This window comes from Telmatherina bonti (genome assembly GCF_933228915.1).
Source record: "Telmatherina bonti genome assembly, chromosome: 8".
Lineage (NCBI taxonomy): Eukaryota > Metazoa > Chordata > Actinopteri > Atheriniformes > Telmatherinidae > Telmatherina > Telmatherina bonti.
The window spans coordinates 31,246,804-31,268,624 of record NC_136626.1 but is presented as its reverse complement, the minus strand read 5'-3'; the positions used below and the strand labels follow the sequence as shown (position 1 = coordinate 31,268,624).

At 38.7% G+C, this 21,821-nt stretch overlaps 1 protein-coding gene across 7 annotated transcripts in view; it reads right to left on the bottom strand.

Moving 5' to 3' along the window:
* Positions 1 to 21,821, bottom strand: part of fryl (furry homolog, like) — an 83,458-nt gene that overhangs the window by 52,408 nt on the left and 9,229 nt on the right. For 4 of the 7 annotated variants that reach the window (XM_079244935.1, XM_079244936.1, XM_079244937.1 and 1 more), the window contains exon 1: positions 5,993 to 6,102. The exons of 2 other annotated variants lie outside the window; for them this stretch is intronic. In XM_079244935.1, coding sequence (XP_079101061.1) covers positions 5,993 to 6,065 — 73 coding nt within the window. In that variant the 5' untranslated portion in view covers positions 6,066 to 6,102. Of the gene's footprint in view, positions 1 to 5,992; positions 6,103 to 10,755; positions 10,822 to 21,821 lie in introns of those variants that run through there. One more of the 7 variants, XM_079244938.1, reaches the window with a different exon arrangement.

Below are 21,821 nucleotides of genomic sequence, written 5' to 3'. Positions count from 1 at the left end.
ACGATGTTTAAATGATTTAGTCATCATCATACTGTATGTGTTCACAGCATCATTTAGTCATGCGTAAGCTACATGAATACATGACTGACCAGTGCTGATTTGAAGGTTTATTAACCCGATTGTGGTAGTTATATGATTGAAACCCAAACTGATGACTTGGTTACTAATACGAAGGAAGGACACACATCATACAAGTCCTTTAAAAAACCCGCTGCATAGCTTTAAACTTTTAAAATGTGCGCTTATGAACCGTTTTGACAGCACACCAAAATTCATTAAGCGCATTTCTGGAGCTGTCACTGGCGTCCTGCTGCAGGAAAACAGACACTGTACAACTCTCTGAACCGGGACACGACGAGACGTTTTGCTTCACGGTAAAATAAGGAACTTTCTGTTTTAAACACACAACGTCGCTGATTCAGCAAAGAAATGAAAGAAGATTAAAAGAGAGAAACAGAAAAAACAAGTTTTTGTAAGACCATCTCTTGCTGGCTGGAGAGATCTAACAAGTCAGGTAGGATACAAGATGGATGCTGAATAAGCCGTCGATAGGGGGCGCGTGACGGGGAAAATGGCTAATAGTAGTAGATGTAAACATATGTCTGTAAAGCAGGGTTATTTACATTGACTTCCTGAAACACATTTATGAGGGGTCCCAGCTTGCAGTTCCATTCATTTGCATGTGGTACAGGTCATTTGCGCCTCCTATTCAAATAGTTTAAGCAAATCTTGAGGGTTTTGGTTTGTCTATCTCCTGAAATGAGAAGCCAGTATCCTGGGTGGTTTTGCTCCTTTAATGATCAAACTAATACATCTTAAAAACAGTTGAGTAACTTTACTACACTTCACTTACTGTCAAACACAGTGCATGCTACGTTTGTAATGCAGCTTAACCATCATAAAACATCTGTCTAAGAGTTTCGAGATATTGTTTCAAAACATTGAATTGTGCTTCACAGGTTTATGCAAGAATAGGGACACAACTAGTCTAGTTCAGTCTAGTTCTCAATGGTCTCATTCCTGCCAAGTAGTGACCCTTTACCGCTTTCCCTCCCAGGAAAGGCCCAGTTCTGTTTCTTCCTGGTTGTCATGGAAACAACTCAAGCACTCTGAACTGTCCAAATACCACTGAGCAACAAGAAGTGCAATAGGATGTTTTTCCATTCAGGAATAACATACAAATGATCCCAAGATTTTAAGGACTCACTGTGTTTTTGTCAAAGCCCCGTCCACACATATATTTTGCTCTCCATCAGCCTGACAGCTATAACGCCTGTCTGCATCACGTCTGAGCGAGAACCCTGTTGCTTTTAATTAACATCTAAAATGGCAAACTTCGTAGGCTGGAACCTCACCCACCACTTTAACGTGGCAAACTTCTGATCTGCGTGCCGTTGCATGAACAGATAACTCTGCAGACTAGAAGTGGTTGGATGTGGAAGACAGTGGACCAATGTGATTTAAGAGAAAACTTTACAGCTCTGATGGTCATTGTTATTGCGAAGTGAATTCCAACTCCACTAAATAAAAAGCCAAGATGGTGTGTAGAAGCACACGGAAAGAGCTTTTTCATCAACTGTTGTTTACTGCTTTTAAGTCTATCCTGAGTGTGTTTAGGACTTGTTCATGTGAATTATGAGAATGTAACTCTGGATGGACTTGCAGAGTTTGGATTGGATTGCAGCCTATCCTCACACAAATGGCGTGGACAGTGTCTCCAGATAAAGTGAAAGATGACCTTACCTATTACTGAACTGCAATAAAACTCTGACAAACAAATCCAGGAGAGATTTTTATAACAGTGACTGTTCAAGAAGCCTTGACTACATTTTCAGCTCATTCAGTCTACTGCTGGTGCACATCATTTATCTATAATCACAGCAACAGGCTTAAAAAAAAACCCAAAAAAAACCTGTTTTTTAATGTCATTAATTTTGTCAAATGGTTCCTATGTTGTCCTTAATTCATAAATAAATTAAATTGCGTTCAGAACACATGATCCAGTCAACTCATTTGTTAAATCTTTGCAGTGTGTAGCATTTACATGATTTCTATTAATGGCAACCTGCCTAAAGTCATCGTTCAGTCATCGTTTGTTCCAGGAGCTCAACTTGAATAAGCCCAAACTCCTCATTTGCTTATATTAAATTACAATAAATTAATATTTTTTAATTTGTTGATTTATATTTCAATAGGTAAATAAAAGTTGGGATATGGCAGGGTTAGGGTAGGAGCGAGTGTTGTGCCGTGGTCATGTTGTCTAGCAGCACAGAGAGCCTTTCAAGCATTTCCCTCTTTGTTTACTGTGCTTCACCAACAGCCCCATGATGTCATATAGCCAGCTCCTAATATCCAATCACTGTTGTGTCCTTTACCCCCTCCATCTTTTCTTCCCCACCACAAGCAAACCAGACTGTTGACTCATTCATAAGAGCGAGTAACCCAACACTGTACTTCTCCAGTCAATAGCAAAAGATGGAAAAATCAAAGCAGAGAATCATATTTTAGGTCAAGTTGATGCACCAACTCTGAACCTCCTTTTCTTTATTTTATTCTCCATCCTGAGGAAATGCCAGTCATTTCTGGTACCAAGCTAAGATCCCTGTCCTAAGCCACCCAACTGCACAAATGATCACAAATCAGTGTGGGGAAAAAACGAATGTCTTTCCAGGTTTTAAACCAGGAAGGGGGGTGACTGGTGTTTCTGCATATTATTAGAAATGTCTTCAAAATGCCAATTAAAACACAGTGAGCAGGAATATTATCTTCTTCTTCAAATATTCAGGACTGCATCCAAAATAAGGAAGGAAAAAAAAAGTAGCAAAGAAACACATTGGACAAAAAGAGAGATGTGGTGAAAAGAATTGCCTTTCATTCAGAAGGTTGCTGGTTCAAATCCAGCTGCCAGATCTTGATAAATTGTGTCAGATGGTTGCACTTCTTCTCCTAATGCTTATGCTGAGAAAACCAAGCTAATAAATCTTGTGTGCTACTTCACCCATTTAAATCTTAAGTTCTTCTGCCGATTACACACTGCTGGAAGTTTCAAAAAAGCATTCCTATCCCAATGGTTAAAATAAAAGTTTTAAGATCAGCTGTAGCTCAGCAGGAAGATCAGTCGTCTTCCAACCAGAAAGATCGATTCCAGGCTATGACTGACTGACTGACTGACTGACCATGTGCCAAAATGTCCCTGGGCAAGACACTAAAACTCCAAGTTGCCCCCCAATGTGGCTCTTTGGATATGATATGTAAGTCGCTTTGGATAAAAGTGTCTAAATGACTATAGAATAATAGGGTGTCAAGGCTGATCCGATATCTTCCTCATATCTTCAAGTTTCTCCCAAATACAGTTTAAAGTCAGTCGTTTACATCCGCTGTCCAAGACAGAGTCTGCATCCAAGAATTTCATTACATCTTCACATAAAAAAGAATATAGTAATAAAGGTTTTGACAGAAAGAACAGACAAACTTGTAATAAAATGCTGCTTCACAAAATATTTATAGCAGTTTGAATGTATCTATCAGCACCCCACAAGATTATGCAACTATTATAGCAGAAACTCCACCTTTTTACAGTAAAATTAAAGGCTTCCCAAATGCTTGCTCACTTCCCTCGCAGGCCAACAACAAGGTACAGCCCAAACACACACACACACAAACACACGGGCCAATAGTGCATCCATTTTTAAGAAACAAAAGAATAACTGGCAATGATTGGATGGTATAACAGAGCCAATTCTGCCATTATGTCTCAACATGTTCAGCCTCTGGCAAGTTACTACCAGTTTACTCTTCACCTGTATTACTCCTGAATAAAAAAATTGGACAAGAACAAAGCAAATTAATTCCAGAGGTTTACACAGCATCATCACAAAAACAGATGGGTTCACACAGCAATGTACTCTAAATGCAAAATGCATTATGAATGATAAAAAAAAAAAAACTTGGCCACAAAGGTCTAAACTGACTGAACTGTATGAGCTCACTGCTGAAAATGTTAGTTTAACAAGATTTTCGGCTTTTTAAAGCATCAAAGGTGGTTAAAAAAAAGAAAATAGCTGAGCAAGAGAGCAAAGAGGGAGCTTCTAAAATGATCTGTATGAATAATTCATTGAAGAAATGTCTACAAACATAAGTTTTATAAGCAAAGATTCAGGCAGACAGTAGTTAGAAAAAATGGAAGATTAAAGAAATGTGTTCAATCAGGAGGTGTATGTATTACAGCCTTGTAATAGCAAATAATTCCCAGCAGTTTAAAACACTGTAATCATTTAGAGAACATAATGGAAGAAAACATAACCTGTGTTAAGGGGGAAACATTCCTGATAACCATAAATGCAATCCCTGTACACCTTCGTGCTGAAAGCTATAAAAGTTAACATGTTATTGGATTGTGGAGTTCAAATTAATTCCAGCACGTAATGTGTAAGAAGCAAGCTCAACACTGGGGAGCAACAATAACAAAGACGACTTCATTAGTTTGACCTTCAAATCTTTGGACTGTGTTCATGCATTTCGACAAAAACACGTTCTAAAAATTATCTTAAAGTCTGCCAGTGTTAAGAGATTGAGCTTGTTGTGCAATCAGAGCTGACAAAATTATAATTCACATTTGATCCTGCTGCATTTCACCTTCTAAGTTTGATGAAATGCATTCCTTTGAAAAAGTTTGTGGAGATTTGGATTTTTCTGTTCAGACTACAATAGAAAAGAAAAAAATGACAGATTGAGAAAAAGTTGCATCGGAGCTCATTTTGCCTGCAGTGTGAACACAGTTAAAGGCATTCCCCTCCTTATTTTTTCAGTCGAATACATTTTTTTAAAAAAATTTTGCACTAATTTAATGCATCAAAGTGTCTTTCATTAGTGTTACAATTGTTTACAACTAAAATCTACAAACTATGGATAGACTTCTTGCCACCAGGCTATATTTATTGACATTTTGCCATCTAGAAAAGTGGAGATATTCTTTCATGCACATTTATGCAAAAGAGAAGCTTAGGAAAAACTAATGCAAAGTCCTCATTAGCATATGTAATACAAATACCATCCCAAACCTGTGCTGACTGATGATCTGCTCTATAATCTGACATAAAGCCTGGGTCAAGCATGGAGGGGGTTAATTATGGGGGCACACAGTGACAACACAATTTCACATCTTTATGTCTACCAGGCTTTTGTGTGAAATGTTTCTAAGAATGTAAACAGGAACTATTTAACATCAATATTGTGGTGCGCATTGTTTTGTATAGTCAACTATGACCTCTTAATAAACCGGGACAAATAAAAAATGTGTGCAAGTAGAAACAGAGTGATAAATCAGCAGCACAGACAGTGATGTTTACCATCTACCTCTGACCATCACTGTAGTTCAATAAGACTCAGGATGCAGGGCTTTTTGATTCCTGATGTATTACAGGCTGTATGGAATGCTAATAATAGGAGGAAGCCAAAAGGCAGATCAATAGTAGGGAAACATTAGTGGTCCCAGAGGAAAGGAAGAGAGGGTTATAAAAGTGGGAGGATGCAGAAGAAGAATGATTATAATGTTTAAACCTGCAGAAGAAGCCAACAGAAAGACTTGGATGTCAAAATTAATAAAAAACAAATAATTAATAGATATAAAGACTAAAGATAAGTTGGAAGAAGCCAATCAGAGAGTAAAAGAATCCTTAGAATCAACCTGTATTATAATCACTAAAACTAAAATCTTTTCGATTGCCAGGAATGGCAACGAGCAAGAGGAGGGTCCCCAACTGAAAACACCTGCATAAACCTAAAGAAGCCTGACTAAACACCATCACTCATCTTGACTACTGCATTAAAGCCAGTTTTCTTATCCGCAGATGAGATCTGAAAACTCAAAGCATGGAAAGCACTGGAGCATGTACGCTGCTGCCGAGGGTCTGCTGGTTGCGTGTGGTAGACTAGCCTGGATGCAGCGAGTGTGGTATGTAAACATGCGAGCGAGCTTGGCAGGGGTACTCACAGCTGCTACTCCAAGACTTGAGGAGAGATTTGATGCTGATCTCAAAGAAAACCGAATCCTGCAGGCTCAGCATGGTGGCTTTCACAAGTTAAGGCTCACAAGGCACAATGTTTAGAGGGTTCCCGTCACTTTCCTTTCACAAAACGTCAGCATTTTAACTTTCCTAAAAATATTCACGCCCCTAAAAATTCCAAATATCACACCTCCAGGTCCTCTAGCCTCCAACAAGGAGCTGAATACTACCCGCCACAGGTACTGGTTAAAGGCAGCATCCTGAAGAGTTTAAGCAGCGACTACAAGTCACCGGTTCACCGCTGAGTATAAATGCACTGGAAGAAGAGGAGAGAGAGATAGTTAGAGAAGTATTCCACCCCAGCGCTTGCTGCCCACTTGCCAGTCCACAGAGTCCCTCATCCCCATTTAAGAACGAAAATAAAAAATCCAAAATGGCCAAAAGGACAAAAGGTGCAAAACTTTTCCTCTTGGTAAAAAAAAAACAAAAACAAAACAGCAGCACAATAAAGTCTTGATGTTCAACAATATTCCTTCTCCTCTTCTCTTCCTGTGTGTATGTGTGTGCCAGTCTGTGTGCTAGCACTGCCAGAAACCCCCCTCCTCCTCCTCCCCCAAAGCTCTCTCCCTTTCTATTCGTTCATGAGCAGCCCCTCCTCCGCCGAGCCAGCTCTTGTTCTTTTACTGATGCCTGCTCTTTTCTCTCAGAAAGCTCGATTCAACAGAAAACACAGGGAGGCGGGAGCACAGTGTGGGGGTGGGTGATGTCATCAAAATGCTGCGAGTGTTCTTTGGCTGTGGTTCAGCGACGCATACGCATGCAAGAGCTGCTACCGTGCTCCCTCCACAACCGGCCAATCAAAGCAACACTTCCTGCAACGCTCCACAGCAATACTGATGCGTCATTCCTGACTGCAGTGCAAGGGAAAGGAAAGAATGGGAGGATGGGAAAAAAAAAAAGAAATATACACCAAACCAAAAAAAAAGTGCAAACATCACAAATATATTCCAGATCTCTTGTCTTAAAGTAGTTTGATGAAGAACACATTTCTCATTAGTTGTACAATGATTTCCATGTTTGAAACAGAAGTAAACCAGCAGCACTCAGCTAATTTAAGAAACAACCAAGCATTTTATTTAGCAGACACACAGCCAGAACATCATCTTAGTGGCCCTTCCAACCCGTTTCTAATCTAATAAAATGTCATGATTATGATCACAGCTCATCCATTCACTAAAGCAGAGTGTTTAAACCCAGTGGAGTCAGAGACATTACGTCACTGCTCTTCTAAAAGCTACTAAGCATGGTAGCACGTTGACCCATACAGGAACTCAACACATGCAAGAAAACCCATCAGTCTGTTTCTGTGAATTTACAGACAAACACACACACACACACACACACACACAAAGTTGATTATCTGATATTTTAATCTTCTGTTGATGGTAATAATTTCCACCCACAAAAACTTAAAAACGGATCCACATGACATCAAGCGATCTGCAGTCTCGATTTAAGTTTGTTAAGAAACTATTCTGATGGAAACAGTGGTGGGAAAGCTGCAGAACACAAATACTCTTTGTTTCCATCCTGTTTCGTCTTCGTTTCTCTCTCGCCCTCCGTCTCTCTCTCCGTCACATGTCCTCCACTATACAAGTTATGCAAAATGAGGCAGAGCTCATTGCAAACAAACACAACACAAACAGATGCTTTGTCATGCCCTGGCTTGTGAGAGTCTGATGCAGTCTTTCGCTGTGAAACACTGCCTTGTGATACATTGGCATAGTTTCTTTGGAATGACGCTGATCTCAAGCTTGTGGATTTGATACATTTATACTATCCAAAGAAAACTTTAAATCATTTCCACATCTTTCCAAAGATAACAAAAAGCATGTTCCCAAAATGTGACTTCAAATAGATGGAATTAACCACATCTATGTGTAGAACTACTTTAGCTCAGGCTTGTGTGCATCAAAAACAGTGTTAAATTATTTAGTATCAGCCCAATGTGTTCACAAAACTAGAGTTCACTTCAGCATTATCAGCAAACCAGCAGACATAGGGCATGAAGACCTCTGCAGGTATTGTTTTCTGTAAACCAGCTTTATTGTTTGAGGAATGCAGAACTGACATCATTTCCCCGGGAACATTAAAGCTGAGAGCTAGAACATTAGAACTACGACAGCTGACGCAAATTCAGGACTTCAAAATAAACAACATTATAACCAGCTTCCTGGAAAGAGCAGCTCGCTGATCAAATTATCTCAACTAAATGCATAACCGAGGCAGGTTAGAGTCTCTTCATTCACAAAAGTGGGAGCGATGACTGACGGGTAGCCTTCCTGACTGCAGACAGTGTGGAGGAGCATCTTGTCCCAGGAGCCTCCAGAGTGGAGGATGCATTTCCTGTCCTGGCCTCGCTGAAGGACAGTGGTGGGAACAATAATCGATAGAAACTGTAATTCAATCCCTGACCTCCTCTGGTGATGCCTGGGCTGCAGAGGACACACCATTTAGCTCCATCGCAGCAGAGTATGCAGCACAACTCCATCACCTGCACAGCTCCTCTGAGTCAGAGCCAAGCAACTTCATGTTTCCATGCCACACTTTCATTAAGAAATCCACAGAAGTTACTCTATCCCTACTGGTCTCACTGGTGCGTGGTTTTCTGAAGTCGTTTAGCCCCAACTCTTAAGCTTGTTACATACTCCATGAGAAGCAAGAACTGAGTTGTTGTTCTTGAGGCTGCAAGAACAAGAAAAAACGTCTTGTTCGGTAGGTCCATACATACTCCACGAGAAGCAGGTCTGCAGCGGGGAGGGATCCCTGCGGGGGGGGGGGTCTGCTTTCATGTGCAATGAACCCGGTTGTTACTTCCACCAGATTATGTTTTTCCCAGCATCTTTTTGCTCAAGATAACTCAAAAGGTTACGGACGGATAAAAACTTCAAGAGTTGTTGGAAATGTAAAAATGAAGAACTGATTAAACTCTGGTGGTGATCCGGATCACCGTTTGGATCCAGGAATGTTTTAAAAGGATTCTTTAACATTGTGCTTGGCGGAGGTTTCCACTCTCCGAGTGTTTTTCTAGTTTCATATTTAACGAACAACTTCGTCCGCGGCGGGGCGGGTCGTGCACGTGGCTGGGTCCGAGTGTTTTAATGCCACATGTAAAAATGTTCGTCCTTTCTCATCACCTCAATCAGCTGTTTTATCAAAACAATCCGTTTTACCGGCAACAGCAAACACACGGAAGCAGCAACTCCGCTTCATACTTCCTCCGTGTTAACCACGGCCACCTCAAATGTCCGACCAATCACACGATACTTCTCGCAGCCACGCAAGAAACAAGTTCTGCCAGCCCGATGTGTCGAGAACTGTCTTCAAACACGTCCGCGACAACAAAATGACGTCATTTTCTTCTCGGGGCCTCGAGAACGAGAAAAAAGTTCTCGCTTCTCGTGGAGGATGGAACAGGCTTTAAAGGTGGAATATGTAAGATTTTCAACATTTAAAAAAAAAAAAAAAAAAAAAATTAACTAAAAAAAAAAAAAACTACAATCATAATCAGATAATTTTTTTTAAACATGTAGGTTCCAGTCTGTCCATATTTGATGTGTTATTAAATTACAAGTTTAATTAATGACAAAGACCCTTCTTAAATGTTTGCCTACCAGTAAAAAAAAAAGTGCTTTTTGTCATTAAACTTGTAATTTAATAACGCATCAAATATGGACAGACAGGAACCTACATGTTCAAAAAACTATCTAATTATGATTGTAGTTATTTTATTAGTTAATTTTTTTTTTAAATATTGAAAATCTTACATACTCCACCTTTAAGCTCCTTTCATATTTTGGCTGTGCAAATGTTCTTTTACGTATTAAACATACGAGTACTTCTGTTCTTTTTTTGTTTATTACATCACCAAACGTTTAAACGATTTTTATCAAAGATTGTTTTTCTACCAGATTTCTTCCCAGAGGATGGAAGTTTTTCATGTTAGACAGTTCTTCACCCAATTTTAGTAATTTCAGCATCACCTTAGAGCTTTTCTTTGCATAATCCCAACAATCTGACCCTTCTGAAACTGAATCTTCTCCGTGACCATAGGATGCGTCTTCTGACATGGTTGTGTGTGTAATAAGAAGCTACTCACTCCACCAGTTAGGGTACACCAGTACCAATGGGAAGCGTTTACTAGCTTAGTTACATATATAATGTTTTGTTTTGATTTGTTGTTTGTTTTTTTGACAGGAAGTGTAGATATGTCTGATGGGATGACGGAGCGGAACATTAGACAAACCCAACTTAAATACATATTATCACATTAATATGTGAGCGGGCTCAAAGTAGCACTTATTCATATAGGCTGTTTCCAAAACGCCTTATTTCAAAGAAAAAAGTTCATAAACATAACCTAAAAAATGTCTTTTCAGTCGCTCAGATTATTTGCAGTTTGCATGAAATGGATTTCTTCTCTTTCCAGTTCTCAAATAAGTTGAGCCAGTTTGTCTTGATACACACCCTCTGGACTATACTTATGCAAATCACATCACATGGAAACCTGCTGCACCCATAAGACAAACACCTTCTCCATTAAACACCTTCCAAAAACATAGCTGTACCTGCAGCACGCTGAGCCACGTCCTTCCATGATAAGACAAAAGAGAGAAACATCAACTCTGATTTAAAACTTAACTCCCAACTACTGCAGTAATCACACCACATCTTGGATTGCATAACTCACCAGTATCCCCACTGCCATCACCAGCATGATGTAAAAAGGAGGCTTTCCTAAAATGACGGATGTTCCCTAATTGGAAAGAAACAAAAATAAATATTGAAAATAATTTGCTCAAACCAGTAATTAGGAAAGCAATCAGCACTAAGGCATGAAATAAGACTTTAAATTAACTGCACAAGACACACAAAACACTCCAAGCAAAAGTCAAGCTTATTATTAAGGGGTTAGTTTGGCCAGCTGACTAGTCCTGTTCTTATATGCTAACAGGTAAGGTAAGCAGGAGGGGAGCTGAGTCGCACTTCAGCCACGAGCAAACACTGAGGCCAACATGATCTGACAGGTAGCGCTGCAAAAGAAATAAATAATCTTATTTTGTTTGTTTGTTGCTCTTCATTTTATTTTTAAAGCATCAGTGAAGTGATGGAAAGTCCTCAACTCATTTGCTGATCCAAGAATGATCTTGAACTGCTCCCACACACACACACAATATGCATGTGCACACATACCTACTGAACCATTAACTACAGTATCCACTTGAGAGTTTGTTATTTCACTGCTTCCTCTTATTCTAAGACAGCTACAGTGACTGTGGGTATTTTTTTTTTTTTTTTTTGAGAAAAGAATGGCAGCCATGACATTTTAGTTGGTCTTCGTGACCCTGCCCCCAGCCATTTACCCAACAAGCAAACAATTGGTGCAAGTGCAGCGCCAGTTCGGTGCTGGTGTCAATGCTTTGGAAGTCCAAACAAAAAGAACTGGTTTAAGTGAGGCTCTTGCTCCAAACCAGCCACACCACACCCACAATAGCGAACCTTCTACAGAGGATTTACACTGTCAGCAGAACTTGTGCTTTTGAACCAACTTTAAAACATTTAGAAGAGACAGCATCGTAGCTGGGACTAAATCTGCAAATATAATGTGATTTTTTTTTTTTTTGTCTTTTACACCTTTACTGTCATAAAACCAGGACCTGGCCAATGGATAAGTTAAGGAAACAAGTTGCTGCATTGCTTGTATAAATTCCAAAAACACGATAAATTTGCAAAAATGACACAAATTCTCACAAGTAACGAATAAAAAAAGTGATGATAAAATGACTGCGACAGGCAGCTTATTTCCCAGCAGACACTGCAGGGAAATAAGATGTCTTGAATGTCTAAGATGTCTGAAATGCCTCATTAGCTATGTAAGAATTACTTGCATGACAAGATGACATATGAGATGTATACACACAGGGAAAAAGCACCAAACGCTGCTAACTACTAAGCTAAATCCAGAGATGGCCAACACACTTCTGACAGTATCATTGGATGCTTGTTCGCTATTTAACCAGACTAATAAAGACGTCTCCTGGGTGAAAACAAAACACTTAAAAAAACACGCAGCTAAGAGCAACTTCTACTGCTGATGAGGACGTATGATCTCTTCCTTACAACAAGAAAACATATCTTGGCAGTGCAGAAGGGAGGAATGGTATGTTTGTTAGAAAAAATAGAAACCGTAAGATTGTACAAAACTGGTTTTTGTTGAGTGATGAACTGATTTTCAGCTTACGATCAGTTTGTCTACTCAACATGGTTATGTTGTTGTGGAAAATGTTTCCTGTTTTGTCTAAGTGAAGACGACACACAAGATGAGAACCATGTAAAGCTTGTACATTCATTAGCTACACTGTACAGAGGATTAAATAGAGCATTTTCACCGACAGGTTACGTGCCAAATTAAAAAGCTGAATGTGAATAAGAGAAGTGCCTCTGACATGCAGAACAGCTGACTGACAGTTTGGTGTGAAAGGATCCTAGAGGTAAACACACCTGTTCACAAAAGCTATTCTGCTTAATTAATAACATTTTGTTGTTTTATCAGGTTTAGCCATGAAAATCTGTAATTCTCTTGAAATATAATCTGTGTTTGCACACATTGCAGGCGGCCATGTTACTGAAGTTGAGGAAGATTGCTGAGAAAAGCAGCGTACTGCTGCTTGTCAACTAGGTTACCAGCAGCTGTGAATCATTCATTACCTGACATCAAACCAGTAAAATTACAACTACTATATCTTTATTCAAATTAAAGCTAAACAAGTTAATCACTATGAAAACAACTGAACTCTGGAGGTAATTTGCATCCACTGAGAAAAGAAATACAGCAGGTCACAAACTGCACCATTCTTCATCTGGTGTTATTTTTCTGTAACCTCACTTGATAAAAGTCTTGCAATTCTTACTGGTTTCAGCTTTTTCTGACAAACTACACTTAAACATAACAGGGTTATTTGAGTGAATTTGTGTCATTGATATGTAACTATCAAACAACCTGATAAAAAAAAATAGTCATTGCTCTGTGTTAAGACTCGCTGTGCAAAGAAAAATTAGTTTTAAAAATGCCTAATTGTCATAGTAAAATCTGATAAAACAGTATGCAGGTAAACTGACTAAGCAGTTGACGTGTTCATGTTGCATCAAGCCAATCTTAGAGCAGTTCAATAAACCAGTTAAACCTTCTTTATCCACATAATTTGACAAGACAGACTTTTATTCAGTTAAATCTGCAGATGTTTACAGTAAACCTTTCTGTTCCGCTGTTTGCATAAATAAGCCCAAAGCAGCACATGCAGCTCTGGATGACCAGCGCCTGAGGTTTAGTACAACCAAGCAAGGTTTATCAAATGCAACAACAATCAGATAATGTAGGCAGATCGACCGTACAGTACTAGTTTTCTGTCACGTGTCCATGTTTGCGTGTCAGTAAGGACGTCAAGGATGCAAAGTCAGTCTTTAGTTACATGTAAATAAAGGACGACAAGCACTGAACCAAACTTATTATCCATTATAAAGCAGCAATGAAGCAGCTTAAGTCTTTTTTTTTTTTTTTTTTTTTTTTAAGCAGAGGTTAATGCAAAAATCTTTACACACAACAGCTGATTTAATTAAGTACCTTTGAAGCGGGACTGGCTGACTACTTTAATCACTGGATCTACCGGATCTTCCTCAATGGTCTGTCCCATGGCAAGCAGGCCCAGTCTTCTCATGCGAAGAAGCCGTGGACCTGAATCCTTGGGTAAGCTTCCCCCATGTTCAACAGGTCCTTCTCCTGAGATGACAGCTGGAACCAGGCTCTTTAGAAAGTCCATTTTCAACAAGACTTGAGGTCTTTCAGTCTGGTGAGAAGTCCACAAGCCTGTGCCATGCCATTCTGCCACACTGAACTACCTGTTTGCTTCATCTACCCCATTGACAAAGAAGTAGGAAAAAGGGTAGAGCGCCTGTGCTAAGCTACAACATACATTCAACATCTACGCACTGTCAAACCCTGAGTCCGGGCCTTCACAGACAAGAACAGACAATGCCTAATGCTTTCTGAAGTTGTTCGGAAAGGTGTGACCGCAGCAGACTTACGTGTCGGAGGAGGACACTTTCAATACTGAAACATTACCTGTCGGCTTACGTGTGTAAAGAGAAAGCAAAAAGACATGGCTCTTCTCATAGGTTATGATGTAATTGTGAGTAGGCAGGGTTATGTTTGAGTGCCAGGCACTATCTGGGGAGGGACTAGAACATGTTCCACAGGAGATAACGCAAACTGGGCCACTAGCCAATCATAACAGCGACGATACCAGCCACACCCTGCTGGACTGTGTAGCTCCCCAGCAAAATAGGAGAAGAATGGAAGAGGAAGATTGACAGATGCTGTCAGAAGTAGGAAATGGTCATGGAGCTGCCATGCCCGTCTGTATTCACTGATAGCTCTAGCATTAATTCACACAAGAATGCTTGTTAGATTTCTTGCATCATTGTGTTTAAAACAACCCCTCCCTTTGCTGTCACTTCTGCTTGTCTGAGCTATTATGAAAAAAGAAACAGAGTGAGCAAAGCGAGAGTGTCTGCGAGACCGAATGATGACAGACTGCTGTGCTGTGCTTGGCTGCTCAGCTTTGTACCTGCAGCAAACTCAAACCCTTCCAAGTATCCCTTGCTGCAGACTGAGGGAGGCTACACTTTGCTGACGCTCAGCAAAGCTCACTGCTGAAAGAAATCATCAATATGCTGTTCGCTGGTACGGAGTCCAAAAATGAATAAGTCTTCTGAGCACAAGCAGCCAGTCCTCAACATCAACTGGAAGCTGCAACTCTCCAAAAGAATGATTGATAATCACGACACAAGTGAATGAGAAACTTTAAACTTTTTTTTTAAAAAGCATTTTGCCTTCCTTCATCACTATCAACCTAAACAAATATTTCTCCACACATCATTTTGAGGATATTAATATTGCAGAGTGTGTGAAATGTAAAGTGGTTGAACTGGAATGAGTTCAACCACTGGAGTCTCCAGGAGCATTTACATCAGGATGGTCCACTAGACTCGGTCCGATTGGGGACTTGGCTCAGTTGCGGGGAGGGGGGTATCCATTCAGACTGAGACTGAGTTCACGCTGCACTGTGGTCAAATGCATCAAACTTTACAATAATATATCTCTATTCCCACCAATGGTGGTGCTGCACTCGTATTTAGCAAAAGAGAGGACAAGACCCATGTAAAGAAGAAAACTGTTGTGTTTTAAACATGGAGCATGAAGCTATCGCTGTTTTTGGCTTTTTTATTTTGTCATATGCAAGTATACAGCAGAAATACACTGCAACAATGGACGCAGTATGAACAACAGACAAGGCAGAGGACCCTTTATGAGATTGCTATGCATTTACCCACAATGCAACAGTATGTCAAATGCAGGAGGAGACTTTTTTTTGGTAGTGTGCTTCCTGCATTTGGTTCACTTGAAACAAGCCAAGACCTGTGTTTGTAGGCGGACCGAGTCGGCTTCTTTGGTTGGAATCAGAATTCATTTGGTGCATTTAAAGATCCCCAAACTAAGCGGACTTTCCGAGCAAACGGACTCAGTTCGGAACAAAAAGGCGGATGTGAACGTGCCCATAGTTAGCAGCAATTAAAAGTTATATATAGTACTGTGATCAAACATGGTTAGTTTATTCCTTTTAGAAACTCAAAGCAACTAAATCAATCATTAACAAACAAACCAGGTACAAGCAAGCAATAAAGTAATAACTTGGTAAAATTATATAATAATGTTTAACTAATGATATATTCAGTTATTACATTGGCTGTTATTATGGTACTACCCATCATAAAAAAAATTGTAAATAATGATAAATAAATAAAAATGCATTTTTTCACCTCAGTGAAGTTTCTAATGATAAAAAAAAAAAAAAAAAGGCACAGTTGTCATATTGAGACATCATGGATCATTGCAATACAACAATCTCTTCTCTTAACCCTTAAAATGTTACAGTATAATGTCGTCAGCGGCTTCTGTAGTGTGTTACTCTGTGGGCATCATTGTGATGGCTGGCTTACGCATCAGCTACGGATACTTTCCATCAACTAGTTTTATAATCCAGCCACAAAATGTAGTTTTTATTCAGTCTCTAAATCCACAATGAGTTATCCATGGTAACACCATTCTTAGCACATTTCCATTTAGAAAAGAAAAAAATAAAATAAAATTGTTGGTATTAAGAGAATTTTATTTTGACATAGAAATTTTGAAAACCTGCTTCCTATCAAGACTTTAAAAAAATGGTAATGACCATTAAAGAGCAGCCAAAAATTAATGGTCCTCTATGGTCAGAAAAAAAAGCCAACATGTTTTTGATGCACAGTAGCATCAAAAACTATCAGATATGGTTTTGTGACGGTAGATACTAAATATGTAAATACTTTCTGCTGTGCATTTTAAATGCTTATGTATTGATTCCTGAAAGCCAAAACGTAAGAATGAATGTCGATGACAAAAGGCTTGATCAACTGCTGTTTTTTTTTTTTTTTTTTGAGGGGGGAGGGGGTTGTTAGGGTCTGATTTCCCTTTATGGTGCTATATCTGTTAATATCAGAAACAGAAACAATGGCTTGGAGTCACATGGCTTACTTTGGTTTTTGAGCCAGTTCCTTTTTTTCCTCTTGTACAAAATCTTTATTTAGAATATTTATTTGCTTAAATGTGTAAATTTGTGATTTCATGTCAGTGTCTATTGGATATTAAATGAATACTAATGGTTTCTTCAGGAATTTAATAAAAGTTTTCAGACCTAATTTAAAAGTGTGACTAACTGGACCGGCATTATAATGGCACTTAACTTCAATATAACATAAGTCACTAAACTCTAATTTAGGAATATAAAAACAATTTACATTACCAGCAAATAATGATCTTATCGGCTTTATTTGCGCATTTGTGACCAAGGACAGGGCACTAAATTTAGTTCTGCCTAAATCTGGCATAGTTTGCAATCTATGATAATGTGTATTATCTGTTTTTAAAAATAAAAAATTAATTGATTAATTAAAATAAAATAAATTAATGACAAGTATCACATCATTAGTAGTTCTTACTAGTGGTTGTTTTTTTATGCTAACTATACCAGCTAGAATGAATAAAAAATTAATAATGGACTTTGTTGTGCCAAGTTAAGGAGCAAGAAACTCAAACGTGTCTGAATGTGTTTGTCCACATCCAGAACCCAAATTTTATGCTTTTTTTCTGTAATGCTTTTAATGTTTCCTGTAAAGCACTAAATTGTCTTGTACATGAATGTGCTATACAAATAAACTTGCCTTGCCTTTTAGTTTAGCTTTTCCAATCCGGCTGTGCCATTTATGCTTAGACGGGGTTACCAGGCTTTTAACTGTCACCTGTATTTCTTGCATCACATTATCTAACTTTTACGCCTTTGCTTACATGGCAACAGTTGAGGCAGCGAGGACTGAGCGAGCGCTAATCCTAACTGGACTTTTTCCATGTTTACATACAAATATACAGCTAGTTGCAGATTATACTGAATAACCAAAGTGTTATGGTGTAGTGGTTTTAGTGGGTTGTCTTAGCTCTGGTTTTCCGTCTTATTTTGTAGTTTTCCTTGTTTTTCCCAGTTTAGCCTTGTTTTGTGTTTGTTCGTTCACCTGGGTTTAGTTAGCTCATCTATTACACCTGTATCTTATGTTTTCTGTGTATATATACCTCTTGGTTTCAGTTAGTACTTGCTGGCTCATTGTGTGCGATAGTTGCTTTCCCGTGGTCTGTTCAGTTTGTTAAAATAATAGTTTTGACAACTTCTCTGCCTTACTGCCTCTCAATTCTGCATTTAGCTCCAAACCTCCAAGATCCAAGACAAAAAGGTACATTGCGAAATGGAAAACAATGCTGGAAAGCAGTGCATATAGACTTGGAGCTATTTAGTGAACATTTGGGGAAAAACCTTGTTTTTGCCGAAATACTGCGTTTTTGTGGACATAGCCAATGATAAAATCACTTCATAAGAAAGTACTTCTCAGTTAAAAAAAATTAAGAAATACTGATTAATGAAATTCAAGGCACAAATTGGTGTATTAATGACAGTTTAACAGTGCGTCATGATGTATAAAGGGTGCAATACCTCGTTCACAGAAGCCGCAACAAAAGATATAAGAAATCATTCAGACACATTCAACACGTTGCTCAGTAAGTAAACTTCTAAGACAAGACCCATTCTAATACAAATATGAAATCAATAAAGCTATAAGTTGTAAAGTAGGTGCCTTTTCAATTATCTAAAAACACTTATTTTTGTTTTCTAAGGCTAATTATTAATGCAAAATGAAGTTTCAAAAAAAAAAAAAAAAAAAAGGTAGCATTTAAGACCAAGAATTACGTTTGTGTTGACATAATCCCCCTGTGCAGTGTAATAAAATATCACCACGATGATAGAAAGATTTTGCTTATAAATCAGGCCAAAGGTCTGAGATAAGAAGTAAATAGAAAGAGAAAAAAAAGATTAAACATATTGGACTCTTTTTTTTTGGTCCATCATTTTGTCATGAACTGGACATGACAATACTCCCAAGCTTCTGGTTAGGCAACCTTCCCTACAATAATGCAACACATCCAATAATTCACATAACAACGACACTACTCACTGAGGAAGAAAGTTCAAGGGAAACATAAATATGACCACAAAAAGTTAGTTGTTCTATTTTGGTCAACAGAAACGTCCTGGTTAGGCCAGCGGTTCCCAACCTTTTTTTTTTTACCAGATGCCCACTTTCATGTGAATCACACCTCCACGTCATAACGAAACTACACTTAGTTTTATGCTTATTAGCTAGCTTCCCACCATAAATGATGAATCTGGCTAACTCCTTAACTTTGATCAAATCAAAGTTAAGGAAGTTGTCAACATATAGCTTTGCTTTAAAGACGCATTATGTAACTTTCTGACCATAAAACTGTGTTCCGGACTTGTTTAATAACGCAGTGACATCTATCATGCAGTTGCTGCTGCCCAGCAGCATCCTGAGGCTGAGAAACCGCACTACACAACTTTTTCTTAGCACCTTTATTTTTTTCTATTTAATTTCAATCAAGGACAAATCATCTGCATTGTAGCATTTCTCAGACATTTCCTAATAATGAAAAAGTGCAAAGCTTCTGTTCTTGAGATCTCTAAATACTAGTTCCGTGTAAATAAAACATCCATTTGATATAAAAGTCAATAGACCTCAACTCATCTGTGTGTGGATATGGTCTGAATTAACATCACATTGGCTCTAAAAAGTCAAAGTCTCATGGACCTCTTTGGGGGTGGAGGGCAACCAGGACCCACTGGATTAGACTAACAAGACTTAAAAAAAAAAAAAAAAGAAGAAAAATCACAAATACACATTAGAATATAAAAATAAACCCCATAACAATTGTACTGGGATAAAACCCTGCAAACAAACAAGTTTTACTGGCATTCAGGTTTGTGTCAAATGGTAGGTGTGGTTCTGAACCAGCTTGGACCTCACTCAGAGTTAAATGGAACAACACTCAGTAAATAAGCTTGAGAAAGCTCCACTCAAGGTTGCAAGAGTGGGCACATAAAAACATGTTTAGCAACCAACAGCAATGACTCAGACTGAAAGAGACAAGACTGATCTACTTCACCTGTTTAACAACACTTACAAGTGTGATTACAGCTGTGCCGTTTTCTAGTTCAATCAAAGATAAACTGCCCAAATAATTAATCCGAATCTGGGCTAGACTACTAGACTCAAGATGTAGCTTACAGGCTTGTCCCCTGGGTGGTAGTAGTGGTTACTGGACTCCAGTTATGTGCTATATAGCTATCAGAACAGGGAAAGTAATAACACTACTACCGGCAGTGGGAACAGATCTTATTGTATTGATTTGTGGATGAACCTGCAGTTGAGAGCTGCATTAAAAACATTTTTTGGGGGTAAAAGTGGAAACTTACTTTAATTGTGGAGACTAGTACACAATGCTACAGCTGCTTTTTAAAGGTACAAAAGGGGAAAGGCGCTTTAAAACAGAACCTGAAAGCAGATTTTAACATTTTAAAGGGAACTGGTAATGATTTGATAATACAGAACAGACACCATCTGTGGAGGGACAAGTTTTATTACCGTTTTATTATTACCTTGTATGACAAGTCAGAACTTCATAAATATTCTGTGAAAACTACCAACATTTGCAACCAGGAAATCTTGCATAAAATCTCCAAATTCCTCCCTAAAAGAATCATTTATAAAAATGTGCACAAACCCGTCACATTCACATCAGTAATCAGGAAGTGTTAAAAAAGCCTCTGGCTGTAGCTCAAGAGTAATAGTAGTCGTTTGCCAGTTGGAGAGTTGACAGCTGATCCCAGCTTCCCCAGATTACATGTCAAAGTGTCTGTGGATGAAAAACTGAACCATGTTGCCTCAGTGTCTACATCTGGGTGAAAATTTGTGCATAGATAACTTCTAAAAAGAGCTGGATGTGCAAGTTTGTGAATGCTTGAATGCAGCTTGTAATATGAAAGTGCTTTTAAGTAGTAAAAACTAGAAAAATGCTATACAAGAACAGTCCATTTACCAAATCCCACTTTTCCAACCATCATGCTTGTGCCTGTAAATTTGCAACCAGAAATGCCCTTAATTATCTATATAGGTAGCAACATGTCCCTTCAGAAATAACACAGAAATAGCTATTTAATTCCTCCATGGAGTAATGGTCAAGAAGGGAAAAAAAAAAATCAGCTTGCTGCTCGGGTGCATATTTTACTAGAGGTTTTCAATGTTTCCCCACTCCAACAAACTTGATTCCAATTAAATGGACCCAAGAGTCTATGAAGTTCTGCAGAATGACTTATTAAGTTGAGTCTGGTGTGTCTGAGCAGAGAAACAGCAAAAGCTTGCAGGAATGCAGCCCTCAAGGACAGAAACTGGACACCCAGTACTTAGCATCCCATTAAAGGAGGGGACTATAGTTTAAAAAAAAGAAATGATTTGATATCAAACTCAATAACCAATACGCAGAGGAGACATGCAACCGACGGAGAAGAACAGAATTACCATGTCTGGACACACTCATTCCCTGCATTGTTACCTCCACCAAGGTGGTTAGGTTTTTCCCCACATATGTCTGTCTGTTTACAAATGAATGCAAAACCTAGATTTTTGTGGGTTTTTGTTTTTTTTCTTCCTGAGAATGAGTCTAATTTAGACTCCATTAAATTTGTAGGTTAATCTGGAAGGATTTTAGGCAATATCATTATTCTCACATATCTAAATACTATTCTTTGTAAATATATCAATGTTGTTTGTTTAACGGTTAAAGACGCATTCTGTAACTTTCTGACATTAAAACTCTGCGTCCCGGACTTGTTGCACGACACAGTGGCATCTATCATGTGTATGCTGCTGCCCAGCAGCATACCGAGGCTTAGAAACCGAAACTATACAACTTTTACAACTGGGACGCAACGTAACGTTTTGCTTCACAGTAAAATAAAGAACTGGCTGTTTTGAACATGCAACGTCGCTGATTCAGCAAAGAAATGAAAGAAGATTTAAAAAAGAGAAAGGGACAAAACAAGAGCCATCGTAAGATCGTCTTCTGCTGCTGGAGAGCACTAACAAGTCAGAAGGGTTTGCAAGATGGATGCCGAATTAGCCATCGGTAGGGGGCGCATCACTGGGAAAAATGGCAAAAGTTCTGTAGGGTGTCTTTAAAATAAATATAAAAGAACTGTAACA